The following is a 21441-nucleotide window of genomic DNA, read 5'->3' on the forward strand; positions in this document are numbered from 1 at the left end:
GACAGCTACACTTCTGGTACATAGACAGGTGAGGTGGAAAGTACCTGAACAACATAATGAAGTAGCCTTACATTTTTCATGTTGTACTGCCCTTTTACGGCCCAGGCAACCCAAGTTTGAATTGGGTCCCTGAAACTTACAGGCAGGGTGGGCAGACATGCACATCCAAAGAAGAAGAGGAGGATGTTGCATACCTTTGGGGCACCTTCACATGGGCCAATTATCCTGGGGGAGATCAGGGAAACAAGTGGCACAGTGCTGCCAGAGGGTGGTCAGGGCATCCTGGTGACTTCATCCACTTGAGGAAGTGAGAAGCAGTTTGGTGCTGATGAGGATTAATAAAAGCATTTGTCAGCAGTAGTGTGATGTTGCTACAAGTGAGAAGCGGTTTGGTGCTGATGTGGATTAATAAAAGCATTTCTCAGCAGTAGTGCAATGTTGCTACAAGTGAGAAGTGGTTTGGTGCTGATGGGGATTAATAAAAGCATTTCTCAGCAGCAGTAGTGTGATGTTGCTACAGGTTCCTCAATTTCAATGTAATGAATTCAAGTGGGAAGACTGTCCAATCAGCAGCCTACAGACTAGGAAATGGAACACTAGAATAGAATAAAAGTATATTTCATCAATATTCACTTAATCACATACCTCAGATACACAGCTGACCCACAAAGCATTAACTACACTTAAAACTACACTTAAAACATTAGGATTGCAAGATTCTTCTTACAGACAATTACACCAAAGTAAATAATGGAGAACGTAAATTAGCAAGCAGACTTCTGTTAATACAACAACCACAAAATGACAATCAGTTAAAAGACAGCATACAGCAATGCAATGAGTATCCACATATACAGAGTGTGTAGAGATGTAATACATGCAAACAGTGCAGCAAAAGAAGCAGCAGGCTATCATCATGGACCTTAGTGACAAAGCTATAGGAAATCACCAAAAACTCGACCTCACCCAATTTGGCTTTGTCAAGGGATGATCATGCCTGTTAAACTTGCTGGACTTTGAGACAGTCACCAAAGCCCTACATGAGGGCAAGTCTGTGCCTACTGCATACCTAGACTTAGCCAAGGCCTTTGACACAATCCCCCACTCAGACGTCATTGATATACTCACCCAGCTGGGTATCAACCCATATACCGTCAAGAGGGTTGCAAACTGGCTCACTGATAGAACTCATATGGTCAAAATAGGGGACTCCACCTCTTCCAGCACAACAGTAACCAATAGCGTTCCACAGGAATCGGTTCTGGAACCCCTACTGTTCGGAATCTACTTTTCCAAAGTGCAGTCTAAAACTAAAGGACTGTGGCTGACAAAGTTTGCTGAAGACTGCAAACTGCGAGTGATCACTGAAACCCCTAACAATGTCAAAATCCTGCAATAAGGTCTTACGCAGACTAATGACTACTGCCAAAGTCATGGTCTTAAACTTAATGCAGAAAAATGCATTATCATCCCCTTCAGCAAGGGTGATTTTCCTGTAAACTACCACATCAAAAGCAAAACCCTAAGCCCACAGTCAGTGATGACAGATCTGGACACACAGGTTGACAGCAACCTTAACTTTGATCACCATATCTCCACAGTGGTAAGAAGGACATTTTATATTGTTCATTTCATAAGTAAGGGCATTGCCTCCAGGAAAAATCAAAGAGGTCATAACCCCCCTGCACCCTTCCCTCATCAGGCCAATAATAAGAGAACAATGCTCCCTTTGGTATGTTCCTTCCTAAACACCTGCAGCAACTGGAGAGACCACAAAGGTTCTTTACAAAGAAACTTCAGGGTTTTCAAGATCTGTCTTATGTGGACAGACAGAAATCATTGTCACTTTATTCTATGTCATAAAGACTGCACAGAGAAGACCTGTGCCTTGCATATAGAGCAATCTCTGACCCAGCTTTAACGGAAATGGTGCACATTTGCAAGTCAAATGGAACACGGGCCACTCGCTCAAAGGAACTTAACCTTGTATGTGACATCAACAGAAGGAAACAGACTTGTCTCACACAGGTTGTCCCACCTTTGGAACAAGCTTCCTATTCATGTTAAACAGACCCCCCCCTCATTGGCCCTATTTAAGCATAATTTTAGATGATTGGATGGGTAACCGGAAATTCACCCCGGGGGTTCCACTTGTGTCCCTCTTGGATAGGGCAATAGGTGCTGATTTTAGTGTCTGCTTGAACCACACACCCTTGGGAACACGGGTTGAACTTGGCTAAGCTTGCAAGGGCCCTAGAGCTGTTAGCCTAGTAACCTCCTCCTATAATCCCATCCAGCCTAGAAACATCCTAAGCTCCACAGCTAAAACACAAGTGAGTGAGGGTTAAAAAAAAAAAAAAAAACATTATGCATTAGCTTACATCAGGTGTGTTGCAAGCACAGTCACAATATGTAACAGTACTATTTTATAAAAAGCATAAAAAAGGTAGAAGACAGTGTTTCTAATCTGCATGCCTTTAAATACACTGCTCCATCATTACCATTCTGGATAAATTTATACTCAAAAGACAGAAGTGCCAAATAATGCAGCCAGAGAAATAGGAAACAGACACAATAGCTACAGCAAAAAGACCAACTGAGCCCTTTGTAAAAAAGGCAAAAATACTTAAAGCAAACTGACGGCAAAAGCTGATCTGACCTCAGACTGCTCTATGTTGACTGTAGATATGGAACTATGTTGGGGTGCAGTTCAAGTTTAACTTCCACAATTTGTGATTAGTAACATTAAACACTTGCAGAATGCCCATTTCTTGATAATGTTATGAAACAACATCAACTACTTCTTGGTAATGTTTTGCTGCAACATCAAACAAAAGCAGTCATAGCTGAAAATGGATGTTTTTACTGTCACTATAGTTCACAACATCGTACCTCCCTTTGTTGTGGGGGAAGAAATCAGTGGATCATTTTATAGCAAAAAGTACAGGATTAGTTTAAACAACTTATGTACATTTTAATGCACAGAAAATACAGATTCCCACTGCACCACTGAAATGTGATATACACATAAGGTTACAATAAGTCCCACACTATGTAGGAGAGTACTGCAAAATGGAGATATACAAAACAATTTGCATGTAGTATCTGTACGCAAGTGCTCAAAGAGAAAAGGTGCAATATTGAACTGTTCTGTCCCTACATGGCTACTCAAATGCAGAATACGGAAGTAGTTAAATTTGTTCATAAGTGGTATGGTACTCTTAGAAAACAACAGAAACCATTTAAGAGGCAGAGAGCATCATTTTCCTTTCCAGAATAAGTACTGGAAGGTACATTGTCAGTGTGTGTTTGCTAAATATCAAACTGATACATACATACTGGGACTCAATGCACTTCTTGCTGTCCCAACTATTCACTACCGACATTACAGTTACTCAATGACTGAGTAGGCAAGCCCTTTGTCTGTGGGTGGTGATGCTTGATTGGGGTAGGGTGGGGACCGCTCCTGCAGGAGAGAGGGTTACTTTTCAATCAAGAGGGCAGTTAGGCATTCTCAATTTACTCAAATGACTACATTTCTACTGAGCATCCCTTGGAAATGTCAACACTCAAGCACACAATGCTTAGAACTGTGTAAAGAATATTTGCAGTATAGATATATTAAAATAAGTCTTGTACAAAAGGAATGCACATTTAAAACTAACTTATATAAATGTTAACAGCTAAAAATAAGGTGCCTCTTCAGCAGTATAAATTACACTATTATCAAGTACAGACATCGCTAGCCCAATAAATCCTCTGTAATTTCCTAGAAACAAATCAAACACGAGAGACATGGGGAAAAGACAAAATCTGGGAAATCTGAGAAGCATGAATGCATATGCACAATAACACATCTTCATAGTATTTATAATCTGGTAATAATTTGTAACTTTGTGACATACAAAAAAAAGGCACACACCTTTGTGTGTGTTCAATATCGCTTCAGTGCAATATAAACTCCATTTCTGCCTTTCACGACATATGAGGCCTCTAACTGGCAATAAAAAAGATTCTGTCATAAGCAAATATAACTCTGTCGGTGCTTGATTCACATCACCTTTACCTTTTCACACGTGCTTCAGTTTCCCATTTCAGCAACCTCTGCTTCTTTAGACATAGAAACAGCTGTTGTATCATCAAAAAAGACAGATAAAAAAATAATAATAAAGCTCGTTGATCATTATTTCCGCTCAGAACTACTTACTTCTAACTTCATTTTCTGGTCTCTAACACTGCAGACTGGGCTATTTAGAAACAAACTAGATGCCGCTAAGAAATAACCTCCAAAATCCACATACTTGACTTGTAAAACCGAATCCAAACATTAACTGTTACTTCTTACAGTACAAGAAATCTTTTTTTAACTAACTTAAAACTTCCTTCCTGTCCGGCACTAAAAAACTGTCCCTTACTACTTTATGCAAAAGTGCGTTATTAATATGTACAGCTCACAGCTCTGTATTAAGAAGAGAAGGCGGGGACAAGAGGATGCAGTGAAACCTGCAGAGGTTTTGTATTTCGGAGCTGCAGTACCCACTTCTTCAGTATTTACATAAGACGCCAACGACAGCGACGTTTTTGAAGATCGTAAGGAAACATTATTACTTTTTTTTTTATCATCAGCCGCACAGTGTCTTATTTTCTCCATATTTAATACATATAATTGATGTATGTGTAAATAAAAACAGAAAAATTACCAAACCATAATTTTCAGTAAGTTGAACAGCTCTATGTATAAGTACTTTATTTCTTTGTTTTGCTTTTACTGTTAAGGATATATTTAATAAAAAATGTGCTACTCGACCATTTAATTGTTCTTTTTTTTTTTACTTGTGGCATACTTTGCAAGATAGTGCAGATATTTTTTTCCCGTGATGCCCAATGCAATATATTTTAATATTTTTACATTAGCGTGTATTTCTCGAAGGTATACATCCATTTGTAAGCACTCAATTACAATTTTTTTGTACATATTATACTGCAGAATCAGTCCTAATTCTGCTAGCTGTTTTTCATCAATTATTGTCTCATATGCATATAAATAAATACATAATTCCAGAGGCTCCATGCTTGTGTCATTATTCTTTGAGATGTATCCCATGGTTGCACTAAAGTCCCTCAGTTGTATAAAACACATAACAACTCTGTCTAGCTTCAGTTATCCAACTAGATATGTCTCATAAATCTCCCTCATCCTTTCTTAATACTGCCCAGCCTCCCCAGCTGATAACTGCATACCATTCTCTTAATCATTCTAATAGGTTCATACTAGGCTATCTGCCCTAGGGCATTTATAAGCTTAGCCAGAGTGTGTTTGGCTTTCGCCACCCATTTTAAATTAATTTTGCTATGCCCTTTTTCGAGGTTAGTATACTGTGCCTCTGTCTAACAGTGACACAGAAGTGATACCCGGGGTAAACCTACGAACCCCATTCACTCATCAAGATTCCTCTTGAAGAGAGTCAATGAGGGACTCTGCCTAACCTGTACTGGGATTTTATTCCAGAGTGAAGGGAGCCTCTGGGTTATGAATCTGTCCCTCCAGCATGTCCTATCTATTTCAGTGCTGAGGTTCAAGTCTCACGAGCTAGCTGGGATTTGGATTTTCTGAGGTGCAGCATGCCCATTAATTCCGGGTTGGACATGGCTTTATATGTCAGGCACAGATCGCCTCTGAGCAGGCGATCTGCCACTGAGTAGAGCTGGAGTTTCTTTAACCGGGCAGCATATGGCATCTGTTTGAGCCCTTTGATTCTCTTGGTGAGGTACTTTTAGGGTCTTTCCAGTTGCTGCAGGTGTCTGGTAAGGTATATCCCAAAAGGGGCATTGTACTCAATTATGGGCCTGATGAGGGATGAGTAAAGAGGCACGATGACCTCCCCTGATCTAGATGTGAATCCTTTCATGATTAGGTGGGCTATAAAAAATGTTATTCTAACCACTTTGGCCACGTGGTTGTCAAATGAGAGATTGCTATCAACTTGGGTCCCCAGGTCCCTAATTACTTCTTCCGTACTTAATGGATTACCACCTATGTGGTGTTTTTGCCAAAGGGGATGACTTTACACTTTTTGGCGTTTAGCTTGAGGCCATGGCTCTGGCACTAGTTGTCTGTTTCTATGAGGCCCTTTTGGAGGATGCTTGTGTCAGCTGGAGAGTCGATTATGGCGCCCAGTTTGCAGTCATTTGCGAACTTGGTCAGCCACAGTCCTTCCGTGTTGGCCTGTACCTCTGAGAAATATATACCGAACAAGAGAGGTCCCAGGACTGAGCCTTGTGGGACGTCACTTGTAACTGGTTTGGAGTCTGACATGGCTCCAGCAATTCTAACCATGTGGGTTCTGTCCTTGAGCCAGTTTGCAACCCATCTAGTGACATAGAGGTTTATATTTAAGCTGGTGAGCTTATCTATAATGCCCGAGTGTGGTATTGTATCGAAGGCTTTTGCGAGGTCCAGGTAGGCTGTGGACCACCTTCCCCTCGTCAATGGCCTTGGTGACTGTTTCAAAGAAATCGACCAGGTTTAAGAGGCAGGATCTGCCCTTAACAAAGCCGAACTGGGTAGGATCCAGTGTCTGCAGGTCCCAATATCTTTATTTATGAGGTCCATGATGATCCTTTCCATAGCTTTGCAGACCAAGCTAGTCAGGCTTACGGGGCGATAGTTTCCAGGATCCGCTGAGGCACCACCTTTGTGGAGAGGGACCACTGTTGCTGTACGCCACTCTTTGGGTACATATCCTGTAGTAAGGCTGAGATTGAACATTAGATTTATGTTTGGGTTTAGCTCTTCTTGGAGTTCATGTAGCTGGTCCCATTGATGCTGTGTTTTTGCTTTGGAGAGGGTGGCTCTTACCTGAGCATCTGAGATGTCAGGGGGGCAGCACTCTGCTGGGATAGATATTTGCCCTTTTGGTGGGGAGGGGGGAAGAAGTTTGCACTGAACCTGTCAGCTAGGATGTTGGCAATGTCTGTGGGTTTGGTGTATTTTTTGTCATTTTGGACTAATTCTGAGCATATCTGGGAATTCCCACCCAAGTTCCTAACATAAGTAAAGAAAGCCTTGTGATTATCCTTAGCGTCCTGTGCAATTTTTCTCGAAGCTGGCCTTAGGCGATTTTATGAGTGCCCGTAGTTTTACTAATACTGATCAGAGATGCCTTCCCTTTTTGGGATTTTGCTCTATCATGTAGTAGCTTCCTCCTTCTATTATATAGTTTGTTTATGGCTGGGGTCCACCAGACAGGACGTCTGCCTTTGGAGGATTGGGTCTTGGTTTTATTTGGGATTGCATGATCCATGCATTCCTGATGGTGTTCATAGAATGCGTTTATAAAGGATTCTGCGGTCTGGGCCGTATTTTCCACAGGCCCGGGGGCTTTGAAGGATTCCACCTTGGTTTTGAGGAGTGTGAAATTTGCTTTAGAGAAGTTTTTCACTGTGGTTTTCTGGGCAGGGGGTAGGGTCGAGATGTGAATATCCAGTGAGATTAGTTTATGGTCTGATCTTACCAGTGAGGGATACACTTCTGCTCTGGAGCACAGAGTCCCCATGTTGGTGATGATCAGGTCCAGTATGTTTTCCCCTCTTGTGGGAGTGGTAACAAGTTGTTCCATAGCATTTGAGTTTATAAATTCTAGGAACCTTTAAGCTAGGATGTTGGAGCTAGAGTAATGCTCCCAGTCTATGTTTGGGTAGTTGAAGTCGCCCAATATAATGGTGTTTGGAGAGACCTTCATATTTTCCAGTGTTCTCAGGAAGGCTGAGTGGGGTTCCTGGGTTTGGGAGGGTGGTCTGTAGCAGGCTATAAACTGGAAGGCAGTTTTAACCCACTGTTAGTTGCACATGGATAGTCTCTGATACTTTGTGCTGTGCCACCAGCCTGGAGGTGTGGGTATCTTTGACGAATATTGATACTCCCCCTCCTTTTGTGGTTCAGTCCAAGTTTTGGGGCGAAAAGCATGGTATGAGGTATAACCTGGTAGTGCTGGGGTGCTCTCGGAGTCTTGAACCAGGTTTCTGTTACTGCACAGATATCGATGTTCTCCATGCTAAGGAGAGTCGTGCATCTTGAGGTTTAGACTTCTGGCGTTGAGTAGCATTACTCTTAGTTTCTTATCCCTTGTGATACCTATGGAGGTGGGTTTGTCTTTTGAGCCTTCCTAAATAAGGCACTATGGGGTAGCAATAGCCTTTGCAATATCCGGTGACAGGTGCAAGCCATCCCTAGAAGCATTTGTCGAGCATGTCATCCCAGGCTGACAGGCATTGGATCCCTTTGAATGACACCAATACTTAAGCCAATTGTTGAAATTGATCATCTTGTCTTCATATTGTGGCGTCATTCTTGGTGAGGGTAAGATGCTACTCAAGGTCAGGGTCATACCGGCCTGGGCTACATGCTCAGAGAGCTCCTCTATGTCTCTTTTCATGTAGTCCAGGAGGTGCGTCTCAGGTCATTCACACCAGCATGGACAATGACTGAGTCATATTTGTACTTGCCTGTGACCTGAGTGCTTGTGTTATGTGGCGGATCCTAGCGCCCGACAGGCAGCTCACCGTGCCCTTCTCCTTGTTCGGCCTGGTGAGCGGGACGTCAGTGTGCCTGACGATAGAGTCACCTATTACAAGTGTATCAGGTGTGTTGTTTAAGGGCTGTGACTGTTCGGCACACTGGCTTTGTGAGTTATGTGTTGCACGTGTTTTGTTTTGGGGTAGCGGTTGCTTGGGTGTCTGCTTTGGAGGTCTCTGCTGCTTAGGCAGATTTTATTTAGAGCCTCAGTATGTTTTGTGTATTTATGTGTTTGGTTTGCTGTCGTGGTAGGTCTATGTGAGACTGGAATTTTAGTGAGTGTGGTTTCCTTCTCCTCCTGACTGGTTACGCCAGTACTGAGTTGAGAGAGCTTAGCCTCCAGTTTGGCTATATGGTTGCATCTCTCACATGTGTTGGAATTTGTTGGGAGGAGGAGAGGGTTGTCTGTGTACATGAGGCAGTTGTAACATTGCCTCAAGATTCCCAGATTCACCAGCTGGACTGGAGAGGAGATTGACAACTGACCTTTGGACATGCTAGAATAGTATTGGGAATTCCTTTATAATTGAAAAAAAGGGCCAATGGGGAACAAGGTACTCAAGGGGAGTTTGTGAGGGTGTAGTGCTTTTAATTTTTTAGTGCTGACTTATATAATTGCTTTAGTGAGCAAGTCCAGGTAACTTAAATGCAATGTCTTACAGGTAACTTAAATGCAAAAACGACAAACAGTAACTTTCTTTCAAGTGATACAAGAAAATAAGTACAGTAAGCAATGCAGATATCACTAGGGATCCACAGAAGCACTGAAAAGCCACATTTTAGGTGGAATTAGTGTTTCAGGGAAATAACAAGCAAACAAGCATACAAACAAAGCTAGATTCAGCAGGCCTGGATCTAGTCTATGCTACAGCAAACAAGATGTACCAATTTCAGTAAGAAACAGTTCAAATATGGAGGCACTATAAGCCTTTAACCAGAAATTCCCAGCTCAGAAGGGCAGAGTCCAGCCTCTCCTCCCACAAGAGTGCAGACCACGAACCTTCTTAATGTAAAATAACTGGCCTGAAGCCCAAGTGCTTAAACCAGAACTAATACACTTTTAGAATAACAGACACTGAGCCCTCAATCAGCAGTTCCCAACTTAGAAGGATGTAAGCTACCTGTCCTGCCACCACAGTGCAGGCCACAATCCTTCCTAATGTAAAACAACTGGTCTGAAGCCCAAGGGCTTAATCCAAAAGACTTAGAATGATAGCTACACTTTAATCAAGTTACTACCAAGCAGTAATAAATACAATTGAATACTTTAAAAAATGCCTGGATTAGTGCTCAAGTTATACAAACAAAGCTAGATTCAGCAGGCCTGGGTCTAGTCTATGCTACAGCAAACAATGTGTATCAATTTCATTAAGAAGGAGTTCAAATATGCAGGCACTATAAGCCTTTAACCAGAAATTCCCAGCTCAGAAGGGCAGAGTCCAGCCTCTCCTCCCACAAGAGTGCAGACCACGAACCCTCTTAATGTAAAATAACTGGCCTGAAGCCCAAGTGCTTAAACCAGAATTAATACACTTTTAGAATAACAGACACTGAGCCCTCAATCAGCAGTTCCCAACTTAGAAGGATGTAAGCTACCTGTCCTGCCACCATAGTGCAGGCCACAAACCTTCCTAATGTAAAACAACTGGTCTGAAGCCCAAGTGCTTAATCCAAAAGACTTAGAATGATAGCTACACTTTAATCATATTTACTGCAATCATTTTATCTTTTTTTTCTGCTGCCTTTTGTTTGTTCATTATGTAACCTTTAACCAGCTTCACTAACATCAACATTGTTTCAACTCCTTCCCCACATTTCCAGGCTGCATAATCTTGTAAATACTAACCCATACCTCCGACAGCTATGTTCATACATGGCACTCTCCTACATTTCAGAATAATTTGCACTTGCCACTTTCTCCCCATGTCTCTGGCAGTTGTTTATCCTGTTTCTCCCAAACCTGCATAACTGTGCTGATCACAGCATGCCATTAAGTCTCATGAGCATTTTCTCCTTGCCACTATCATCTCCTAGACAGCAACTTCCTTCTTCAGGCGGGCTAAATCAGTCAATCCTACAGTGAATTTTTTGGATACCCATTCAGTCTTGTAGTGCAGGGGAAGTTTATAGCAGAGGTTTTGGTGGTGCTGAGTTGTAAACCTTTCCCTCCACCATGTTTTATCTGTTGGTGAAAATTTAGGTTCCTAGTTCTAGTATTGGTGGAGACACTGGACTTGCAGACAAATAGGAGGTCTGGGATAATTGGGTTTTTAATGGCACAGTAAGTCAGACAGAGTTCTCCCTTCAAGTGTCTATATAAGTCACTAAATAAAGGATTACAGTTTTCAGACTCCTAGTAGCTCAGGAACTTTAGGCATATGACAGTTTTGGTTAGGAACCTTTAGCTTTTTTCTAATTGTTATATACGTTTAGTGAGAAAAATCCCAAAGGGGGCATTATGCTTAATAGTTGTCCTGACCAAAATTGAGTATAAGAGAATGATTACCTCTTTACACCTTGATGATATCCTTTGGCAATTAGACAGGCTAAATAAAGGGATTTCCTGAAAGCACTGTTGCATGATGGTCAAAAGTGACAGCTGTCAACCCAAGCACCATCACCCTAACTACATTTTTTTGTAGAGGTATGTGGTCTAGACAGTATGATGAAGGGTAGGAGGTGTCTACCAAAAGTGATGATACTAAGTTTTTAGCATTTAGTTTGAACCAGTTGGTATTGACAGATTATTTTTATATCTCCAACATCAATCCTTGTTGACATTTCATTTCAGCATTCCCATGTTGACTTAATTTTTCCTGCAACTTTATAAATATAATATTCTGTGTGGTTGCTACTGTTCTTCTCAAGGATCTGCATCCAAAATCCCATTATTTTCTTATTGATTGAATGCTCCTTTTATCATCATCCCTTTCCATTTTGAATGAAAACCTTCTATTTGTGTTTTATATATATCTATATGTATCCCCCCGGATTCTCAAAAGCTTGCACGGTATGCATGATTAGTGTTAGATGAAACTTTGCCAATATGGCAGCCGAGCAGTCCACGTATGTGCACGTCTGACGTGTGCAAGCGCTGTAGCACGAGTGCTGCACATCCCCAGCCCCCGTATGCAAATCACCCCATTTGCAGGTGAAAAACATGCAAATGAGGTAAATTTGCCATCCAGGAATCAGGGCGTGCAGGACTAGCGTAATATGCAGAAATGTACTCGGTTAGTAACCGAGTACGGTACTGCAAACTCCAAAACAGAGCTATGACAGCTCCAAATAAAGGCTGCATAGCATTGAGGAAGCATGCCAATGGCCAAGTAGAAGGCCATTGGCATTGCAAACAATGCCAAATGTACAAAATACAACTTTTATGATATGTCCGCCAATCACGTCCGTAGAAGCATAGGGCAGTAGCGCGCAAATGGGACCGGTGGGGAAATAAGAAAATAAACCTAAAAAAAAACAGTCTAACTAAAATCAGTATTCCGCCATGCAAGTCAGTGGCAGGCAAAAGACAACCTGGCCAGTGAGTAGTGGTTGCTAAGGGGGGAGGCACAGTGTGACACATGTAACTATGCATTAGCAGGCAGTTCTATGCAAATGAGGGGAAGGTTAGTGAATCCCGGTTTTCCTCAGCATGTGAGGCAGGTCCCAACAGTGTACGAGTATGAATAGCTGAGTGCAAGACTAAGAGGTAGGTTATATCATATGTGGGAGTGTCAGGCATATTGTCAGCAGATTGGAGCCCTGTGGCTCGGGGTTGCATCCAGCTTAGCACAGCAAAGCCAGGAGGTGTGTCTAAACCAGCCCAGCATGTACGACACAGTGTAAGTGGGTGTTCACACTGCACAACGGGATCTACAGGAAGATAAAGGAAGTGATACCAGGAAATAGCAGCAATGTACACATTGCAGTACACCGATTGCATGGAGCACCCCCGGGATGAATCAGAAGGACAATGGGAAGGGAAAGCAGCAGTAGGAAGTTAATCAAGGGGTACTAGGTTCGCTGCCAGGTGAAACGGATCAAAACCAGCCAATTACACAGGCAGCAGACCAGCCTAGCCCAGAACGCCACTATAACTATGCAAACACCTACCCCTCTGGTTTTTCCACACCCTACACCACCAGTGTAAACAAGCGGGGAACTTTCAACACTCACAACAGCAAAATGTTAGGGGCTGCAATAGCTATCAAACAACTTGTTAAAGAGGCTGGTGGTGAGGATGGGAATGCTGCTGACCAACCCACAATGAGGAGACAGAGAAGAGTGTACAGACCCAGGGTGACCTACCAAGGGCTACATGAGCAAGAGATAGTGGAGTGCTATAGGGTGGACAGGGACCTCCTATGCAGATTGTTGAGCTGTGTCAGCCATGCCTGACACACAAATCTAACAGAGGGGAACCCATCCCAGTGGAAACAAAGGTATGTGTAGGCCTAAGAATACTAGCCACAGGTACCTTCCAAAGGCCAACTGGGGATATGATGGGGATCTCACAGGCATCAGCATCCAGGGTACCACACCAGATCCTGGATGCCATGGTAGCACATGGTGAGCACATATTTCCCCTTCACCCGTGAGGCATTGGCCAGCAGTATGCATCTCTTCCACCAAATAGTGGAATACCCTGAGGTAGTGGGTGCAATAGACTGCACGCACATATGCATCAAAGCATCACCTGGTAAGCAGGGTAGTGTCTACATCAACTGCAAGGGCTTCCCCTCCATCAACTGCCAGGTCATGTGCGATGCCCAGGGCATAATACCGAATGTGTGTGCTGGCTGCCCTGGAAGTTATCATGATTCCCACATCTGGCATCTGACGCAGCTGTACCAGAAATTTGCCAAAGGGGACATTCCACATGGTCACCTAGTGGGGAATGCTGGATACGCATTGGAGACGTGGCTGATGACACCCATTAGAAATGCACACACACCCAAACAAGAACTCCATAATGAGGCACACTCACAAACAAGAATCATAATAGAGTGTGTGTTTGGGATGCTCAAGTCACGGTTCCGGTGCCTGGACACATCCAGTGGAGCCTTGCAGTACTCACCAACTACATGTACTCAAATCGTCCCCGTATGTGCCATAAGGCAGAAGGAGGCATGCCCAGTATGCCCTGGCAAAGAGGCAATGCATAGCACATACACTGACATGGGAGGGACCCAGGGAATAGCACCTCTCTCTGACTCTCACATACAGTAAATGGGATGCCAACCATTACGCTACCTGTGCCTAGCCATGCGTAGGCAGTGTACTAAGTGCATCCGACATAGGCAGTCCTGCAGCACCACCCACAGGATAAGTGACTCACACATGCCAGTCAGGAGGGGGGGGTCACATACCCAACAATAGTCACAGCCAGCAGAACAGATGCAGACAAACACAAACAAATGCGGTACTATGGTCTCTGAATGAGGGGTATGGGTGACCCCCACCCAGGCCTACATGGACAGACCACAGCAGGCCAGGTAGTGGGATGTCAGTTGTGACAGCTAGGAAATCAGAAACTAATGTGTATGCAATCAAAAGATAAGAACAGAAGTACACCAGTATGGCATAGCCAGCATGATGGGTAAGACCACTGACAGAATTGGACCACAGGACATACCAGTACAGTCCTAGCAACTGTGTACAACTGTCAGGTGTGCCCCCCACCTCACATAGAAATACAGTACAATCAGGTGTGTAGAAACATAGAAATAGTCAGGTGTACCCCTGCTATGCAGACATGTTGCAACAGTCAATGCCAAATGATTGGTGGATACCCTGCAGACACAGCATGCTACCTGTCGGTGTACAACACAAAGGTCAGCTGTGCCGTACAAACCACCGGACATGCTCCACACATGCATAACAGACGGCCTTACTAGGCATGCTCACACACTTAGAGAAATGAAGGCAATGTCAGTCATCAACATACTGATAGGTCATACTGGGCATGCTCACACACAAACACATGAAGGCCATGTATGCAAACACCAGTGGACCAGACATATCCAGCAGTTGCAATAGTTCCCATCTAGAAATACTCCCCTGGGAGAGTTGTAGACCAGTAATCTCCGTAGCGCATGCTGTAACTGCGTACTGCTGTAGTGTGAATTAGATGCGTGGTTGGGTTCCATCCCCACACATGGCAGTTTGGGATGTATTGTGTGTGTCACTGTCTGTGTAGGGAGCAATGCATTTTAGGCTAGTCTCTCGCAGTCATTTCAAAGCTCTACTTTGGCAATCCTGCTGATGTCAGTTAGTGTGAAATACACTTTTGGGCCATGATTACCCCAGTAATATCCGTGACGCGTACTATAACTGCGTAGTGCTGTAGTATCATACACTAGTTAGGCAGGGGTTCTACTCCCAAACATGACAGGTGTGTGTGTCTGTTAGTGTGTGTTTGTAACCCAAATCCTGTGTAGAGCTGGTTGTGGCCAATGTGGAGTGGGTTTTGCATTTTCTTATATGGTAGCCATACTATATATCACAATGTCCATTGTACAGGGATAAAACATGTGATACGGCTGAGAGGCGGGGGTGCAGAGCCATACCCAGACATGTGACATCAAGGCCAGGCAATCACAATTAGCAACCCCTGTATTACCCAGAGCACACTCTCACCCCATGTGTCATAATTACACACATGCCTAGGTAACAGCCAATATGTGAGTAGTACACTGCACCTTGGCCACTGATAGTAACTATGGAGTGACAGTGGTGCGCCACAGAGGGCATGACACCCAGTCCACCTGTCCAATATGCACATACGTGCAGACAGTGCACCTCCCCCATGTTCTCCAATGGACAACTGCACCACCTGTGGTGCCATCACATGTGACCCACAACGGACATACCATGACTGACAACATGCCCGTATGGACAGATGCCAATGACACCAAGGAATGCTGATAGCATGCACACCATGTAGGTGCAGGGTAAAGCTGCTGGCCATTACCAGCTACCACCACAGGTGGGCAGGACTGGCACATCTGATGATAATCTGTGTTCACAACATGGGCCGGACGCCACAGGTACAGTTCCACATGTCACTGTACATGCATGTGGGAGGTGTGCACATCCCAGAAGCAGTCCATGTCATGGATGAAGGAACACAGACATGGTAAGCGATGCATAGCAATGCATACACAGAGTAGTCACCCAGGTGACCAGATGGGGGATACAATACCCACCTGTGTGGGCAAATGTAGACACTACATCCCTGAACCACAATGCAGACCACCGTCATGTGACCTGATGCCAAGGTACACCTATTGCTTAGCCGTGGACAGCCATCTGGTGCAGTCGAACACCACACACCTGTGCAGACATGCACACATGCATGTCAATAGTGGCACCCTGTGTGTTTGTGCGTGTGTTGCATGCTGCAGATGTTCACATCCACACTCCTTATGACCTCCATGGGCATACTGCAGCATGCTGCCTGATGTCAGACACCTTCCCATACCCTTTGCCCGTACAGCCCCCGTATGACCTGTGTGGTGCATGGGATACCTGCACAGTGATGAGATGTGGCAATCCCACAACCAATGAGTTGTACACCTGGCCCTGCCACATGTGTCAATGTGTGTGTGTCCTTGTGAGAGTGTGGCTGTGTTGATGCTGGCATCTGTTCATGCCAACAGGCATGTGAATGTCACCTGTCATACAGCTACTGTGTCCCTGTTGCAGATGTCACTCACCATCACATATATGTTCTGAGTGCTCCACAACAGGTAACCCATGTGGCGCATCCAGTAATTGCAGCAAACTGTGCTAGCACTACATAATCATCAGGGGTTTGAGACCCTGTGCTGCTAGGTGTGTGACACAACCATGCCTCAGTTTTACCCTCCCACCCCTTCCTGACATGTATCAGCCTCTGTCTGTGTCCCCACCCCCTCACAGGTGGACGTGGAGACCTACACCCGCTTTGCCTAGGCAGCAGCATGTGTAATGTAAGTAATGCTCATGATCAGCTGATGGCCTCTGCATGAATCGCAGCCCTCCCCTAGCTGATTGCATGTGAAACAGCTGTGGGTAACATCCCCATTGCCAATTGTATGAAAACACACTCCAATACCCAGGAGCATCATGGTGGTGTTTGTCCTTGTCACCCACTGTGAGCAGGAACCAGATCTGTTGTGTGCCAAACAGCATCCCAGATGGATTGCGGTGTACCTCTAACAACATGCACTGTGGAAACAGTGCATCAAACAGGAGGTGGATGTGCCTGACCTGACTACAGCCTGTAAGTGCCACTATACTGCATTTGGAGTAATGTTGCTTTCACAGTGTTTGTGTGGATATGGATGATGTACATGTCTCAATACCTGCCATGTCAGTACCATGTTGATGGGGAATCTCCATCTGTAGGGTGATGTGCAGCCTGGGCAGTGTTGTGTCTGTGGCTGCATGTGTCACCCACGGAGCATCTAGCTGTCGACTGCTGAAGGTAGTGTGAGGATTGCAGTCAGTAGATGGAGAAAGCTGTGGTAGTCACAGATCTCATATCCCTCAAAGAACATATGTTGCAACAACCCTGTAACAACAGTAAATGTATGTGGCCATCACAGCAACATGTCAATATTGGCCCTGTATATGTGCTCCCAGCCACACGTCTGTCAACCTTTGTACATATGTCGTGCATGAAGTGGCGCATATGTGCTGTACACCATACTTTGTGGCATCATATCTGAGAACAAGCCACGGATATATCTGACTGATACACATGCTATGTACAGTAGGGGTTACATTACATTACATTACCTGCACATTCTGAGGATGTTCTTACAGTACTGAGGTCTGTGTTCCTATGCTGAATGTCGACAGTGTATGTAGTGTTGATATGTACCTTAGCCTAATAACAAACTGTGGTAGATGACATTGTTCTAGTTCCCCTACTTTCAGATGTTACATGCTACCCCACTGTATGGTACTGTAGTGGCGTACATGTTTGTAGGGCCATAAACACACGTGTCCCATACCACAGACAGCCACCAGTCCAAACTGTGTAGCAGGCCAGTATATGTAGGGAAGTCTTTGAGTGGCACATATGAGGATGGTGTCGAACTCATAGTCCATATACTGTCATACTATGTTAGCTAACCATATGTGGCTGTGGCTGTGTTCACATTGGTTGTGGATATGCACTGTCACACAGGTGTATCCTACCCTGTGCTGTGACATGTCTGTGGAGCCTGCTGTATATGCAGGTACATGTGCATTCCTCCTTGGGAGGTGTTGGCCAGTGCTGAGTCAGTCTGCCTGCAGCCTGCACAGTGCATTGTTACATGCGTAGCAGCTGAGTGTACCTACCCAGTGGGATGTCATGTGCAGATACTAGCCAGATGTCCCACTGCTGGACCTCTCCTAACAGTCATGTATGTCAGACAGGGCAGTGGGATGCAATGCAGATGTATATCAATACCTGTTGTGTAGTATGTGGCCATGGCACCACTGTACCAGTGGTCATACCGTTACAGGCCAGGCAGGGGTGTGTGAATGCATGACCTATGGTGGACATTATATACCTGTCGTCATGTGTTATACCCATCTACATGGCCATCCACATCCATATTGTGAAGCATGGTACACATGTGTAGCACTAAGGGCATATGTGTATACCTCTGGAATGTACAGACTGTGTCAGACCTCCACATATATTGTCCAATATATCTGCTGCAGTCCACAGTGGCATTACATGCTAGCAGTACTCTACACTGATATCCTTTGGATGTAGTTCAGTAACCAATGGCACACATGTTATGAACAGATGTGACCTGCCACACACACCATGTCTGTGAAGACAATCCCAATGACAGTAGCAATAGCCTACTAGTATACCTGCTAGAGATACCTGACATCCCCTGTAACTACGACATTGGGAACATACGGACTAGGGTTGGCCTACACTTCATGTCCAGGTACTATGGTGGGAATATATGTACATTTACATATCCAGATAGCCAGTTATATGATTACACATGTGTACTACACCCATTTAACACTGTCATGGCAACGACCCACTATTGAGCCCCACATCATGTGTGCGTGGTCCCATTACATCTCCTGTGTGATGGGCATCCGTCCCTTGCATGGGCAGCAGTGCAACCGACAGCATGTAGCAATACCCCATACAGGAGAACCGGCACACTCAGGGCAGCCAAATATTTGTAGGAGGATCAGGAAGTACAGACAGACTGCGACTGGAGTTGTGTTATGCATTGTACAGTACTGGTGTTACAGGATGTGGGTATACATACTAGTTTGCCATGGAATGCAGTCCATCTGCATAGCACACAACTGTGGGCCTACCCTCATGCTGGCCAGAGCTGTGCCTATCATGTCTTGTCTGTCCACCACACAGGTCTTGTGTCAGATAATACACTGGCAGTGTGTGTGTTGCGTGTTACCGGTACATGGCTACATCCATGGCCGCCCATACCAGCAATTCCCTGACTAAGGGTATGTTACAGACTATCCTGTAACACCTGCACCTTGCGTAGTGTATGGCAATAGTTGTCCACATATGTGCCTGTATTCCAACCTCTGTCCATCAACTACATACCAAGCTGTGCAGATATGTCATGTTGCCGTGGTTGATCCATAGTGGGCTGGGAGTATAACACACTGCCATGTCTGCCATCAGTCCACTGCCGTTGTAACCCCCACACATATGGTGGGGCTGGGGCCATATATGTGTGGGCGCCACCTACACAATACATGTGTGCCCTCATGCACTCTAGATCCCGGTGTATGTAACAGTGGTATATGGCTCTGTATAATTGAGTCAAGGGGGAGAGCACCAGAAAAGACCTAGGCTGCTACAAAATGTGGGGTTATCAGGGCTGAGCTGCCTTAAGGTATCTGAATGTACAGTACCACATACTTCACTTATATACACATTACTGTCATGGATCTGGGTACTGCAGGACTGCTGCCCTGCCATACAAATTGTTCTGTGTGTTGGTGTGCACGTGATGGTGTCTGTTATTCTAAGTTATGTAGCAATTACAACCCATGTGGTCATAAGACATCCATACCACCTACTGTGTTTGTACAGTGTGTCGATAGAGGCTTATGAACTACACACCTGGAGTACATACTGTCGATTGTTAAGTATCCTATAGCCCAGTGTGTCTTTCCTATTGTACAATGTGAATGGCTTGGCCTGGACAGCAACAGCTGTGAACCTTTCCAACCTACTGTATGAGTGTAATTGGTCCACTGTAGCATCACTCCGTTGATATAGTTGTCAGTGTCTGAACAGCTATATGGCATGGCGTATAGAACTGTAATAGTACACGATGACAGGTTACCATGTCAACAAATCTGTGGGTGTTATTTTGCCTATGACCTCTCTGTGGGTGTATGTTGCAGGCAATGATTGTCATTTGTATGGGTGGTACATACAGTATCCAGTCATTCAGGGGTCAACTGTAGGCATAGTGGCTGTTCCATATTGTGTGCACCTACCGCTTATGTTTCGTACTGTACATATAACTGCATGTGTATGTGTAGTCACATGTATATGTACAGATATATATATATATATATATATATATATATATATATATATATAATTATGTATATGTATAACTGTATCTGCATATCTGTGTCTGTGTATCTAAAGCCTGGTAATGTTGATAGCATCCACATAATACATTCCCCATGGGAGCCAGAATGTACTGCATGATATGTTACCAATGACAGCCTGACATCATACAGGTGGGATCTAGTACAGGTAACATCATGTGCCCATGTTGCCACTGGCCCTGGTTATGGGATCACCAACATTTGGTAGTGTATTGCAGGGCGGACACGTTTGGCTGAGGGGGATGCCTATTCGTACAACTCGTATAGTGTGTGGTGCCTCTCAACCCCATTAACGTAACATGTAGCCTGTTACACTCCACTCCCTAACAGCTACATGTGCCTTGCAGTACCAGCACAACAGTGTTGCACCAATGGGTCAGTATGCATGGGAATCCCATTGAGGTCTGCCACATGTGTGTATATGTGTAAGTGTGCATATCTGTAGGGTGCACCGGTCTGAGTCCACTTACTCCTATTACAATACACATTGCCACACAGTAGTATGGATATTGTTGTTGTCACCCATAGGTGTGGCAATGCAATGCAACACCGTACTATGCCTGTGGCGTGTGCATCACATGCATATCCCTGTGGTATCACTGTTGTGATATGCAATGGGTTGTTTTTGCCACTGTGTGATAGTGGGTATGTCAGAGTATCTAGATGAGTTCTAGTGTGTACAATATCCAGTGGGGTATGTGGGTGCTGTGTACACTGTCTTTACACCATGGTACACCAGGTATATGGCCCACGTACCACTTTCAGGTGGCCAATGTCACCATCACCCATACAGGTTACAGATAACAGGATACGGCCCAGTTGCACTTGTGCTGTGTGCAGCCTACCTGTAACACATTGGACACATGGACTAGTTAGTTAGCAACTATACAACCAGGTCTCTAAGATGTGTGTCTACCCGTTATGTGTCGGTCAATGTGTATATGATGATATGACACACTATGTATTCACCATATACAAACATTACATCCCTCATTACCATATTGTATGTGTCTGTGGATGGTCTGCATGTAGCACGTGATCTGGTACACACCTCACCCTACAGATGGTGTCATGTGTGCAATGACAGCCACACAGTTCAGTAACACTACATACCTGTTTTGGGGTCTAGACACAGTGTCACCAAGTCAGGATGTGTGTGTATGTGGATGGGTTGACATAAGGGTGCAGGTTATACCTTTACCAGAAGGCCACCAGTCACGTTTGCATGGCCAATACACAACATATGTCATGGCCAC

The 21441-nt window shown here is 44.4% G+C and overlaps 2 protein-coding genes across 2 annotated transcripts in view; both read right to left on the minus strand.

The window, feature by feature from the left end:
- Positions 1-4380, minus strand: part of LOC122815399 (putative zinc finger protein 705E) — a 152951-nt gene extending 148571 nt beyond the window's left edge. The window contains exon 1 of the mRNA XM_044087867.1: positions 4208-4380. Coding sequence (XP_043943802.1) covers positions 4208-4219 — 12 coding nt within the window. The 5' untranslated portion in view covers positions 4220-4380. The remainder of the gene's footprint in view (positions 1-4207) is intronic.
- LOC122814941 (zinc finger protein 850-like) overlaps positions 1-21441 on the minus strand; it is a 476075-nt gene that overhangs the window by 277938 nt on the left and 176696 nt on the right. The window lies entirely within an intron of this gene.

The sequence above is a fragment of the Protopterus annectens genome, chromosome 11.part0 (genome assembly GCF_019279795.1).
Source record: "Protopterus annectens isolate FY-2018-M chromosome 11.part0, PAN1.0, whole genome shotgun sequence".
In the NCBI taxonomy this organism is placed as follows: domain Eukaryota; kingdom Metazoa; phylum Chordata; order Ceratodontiformes; family Protopteridae; genus Protopterus; species Protopterus annectens.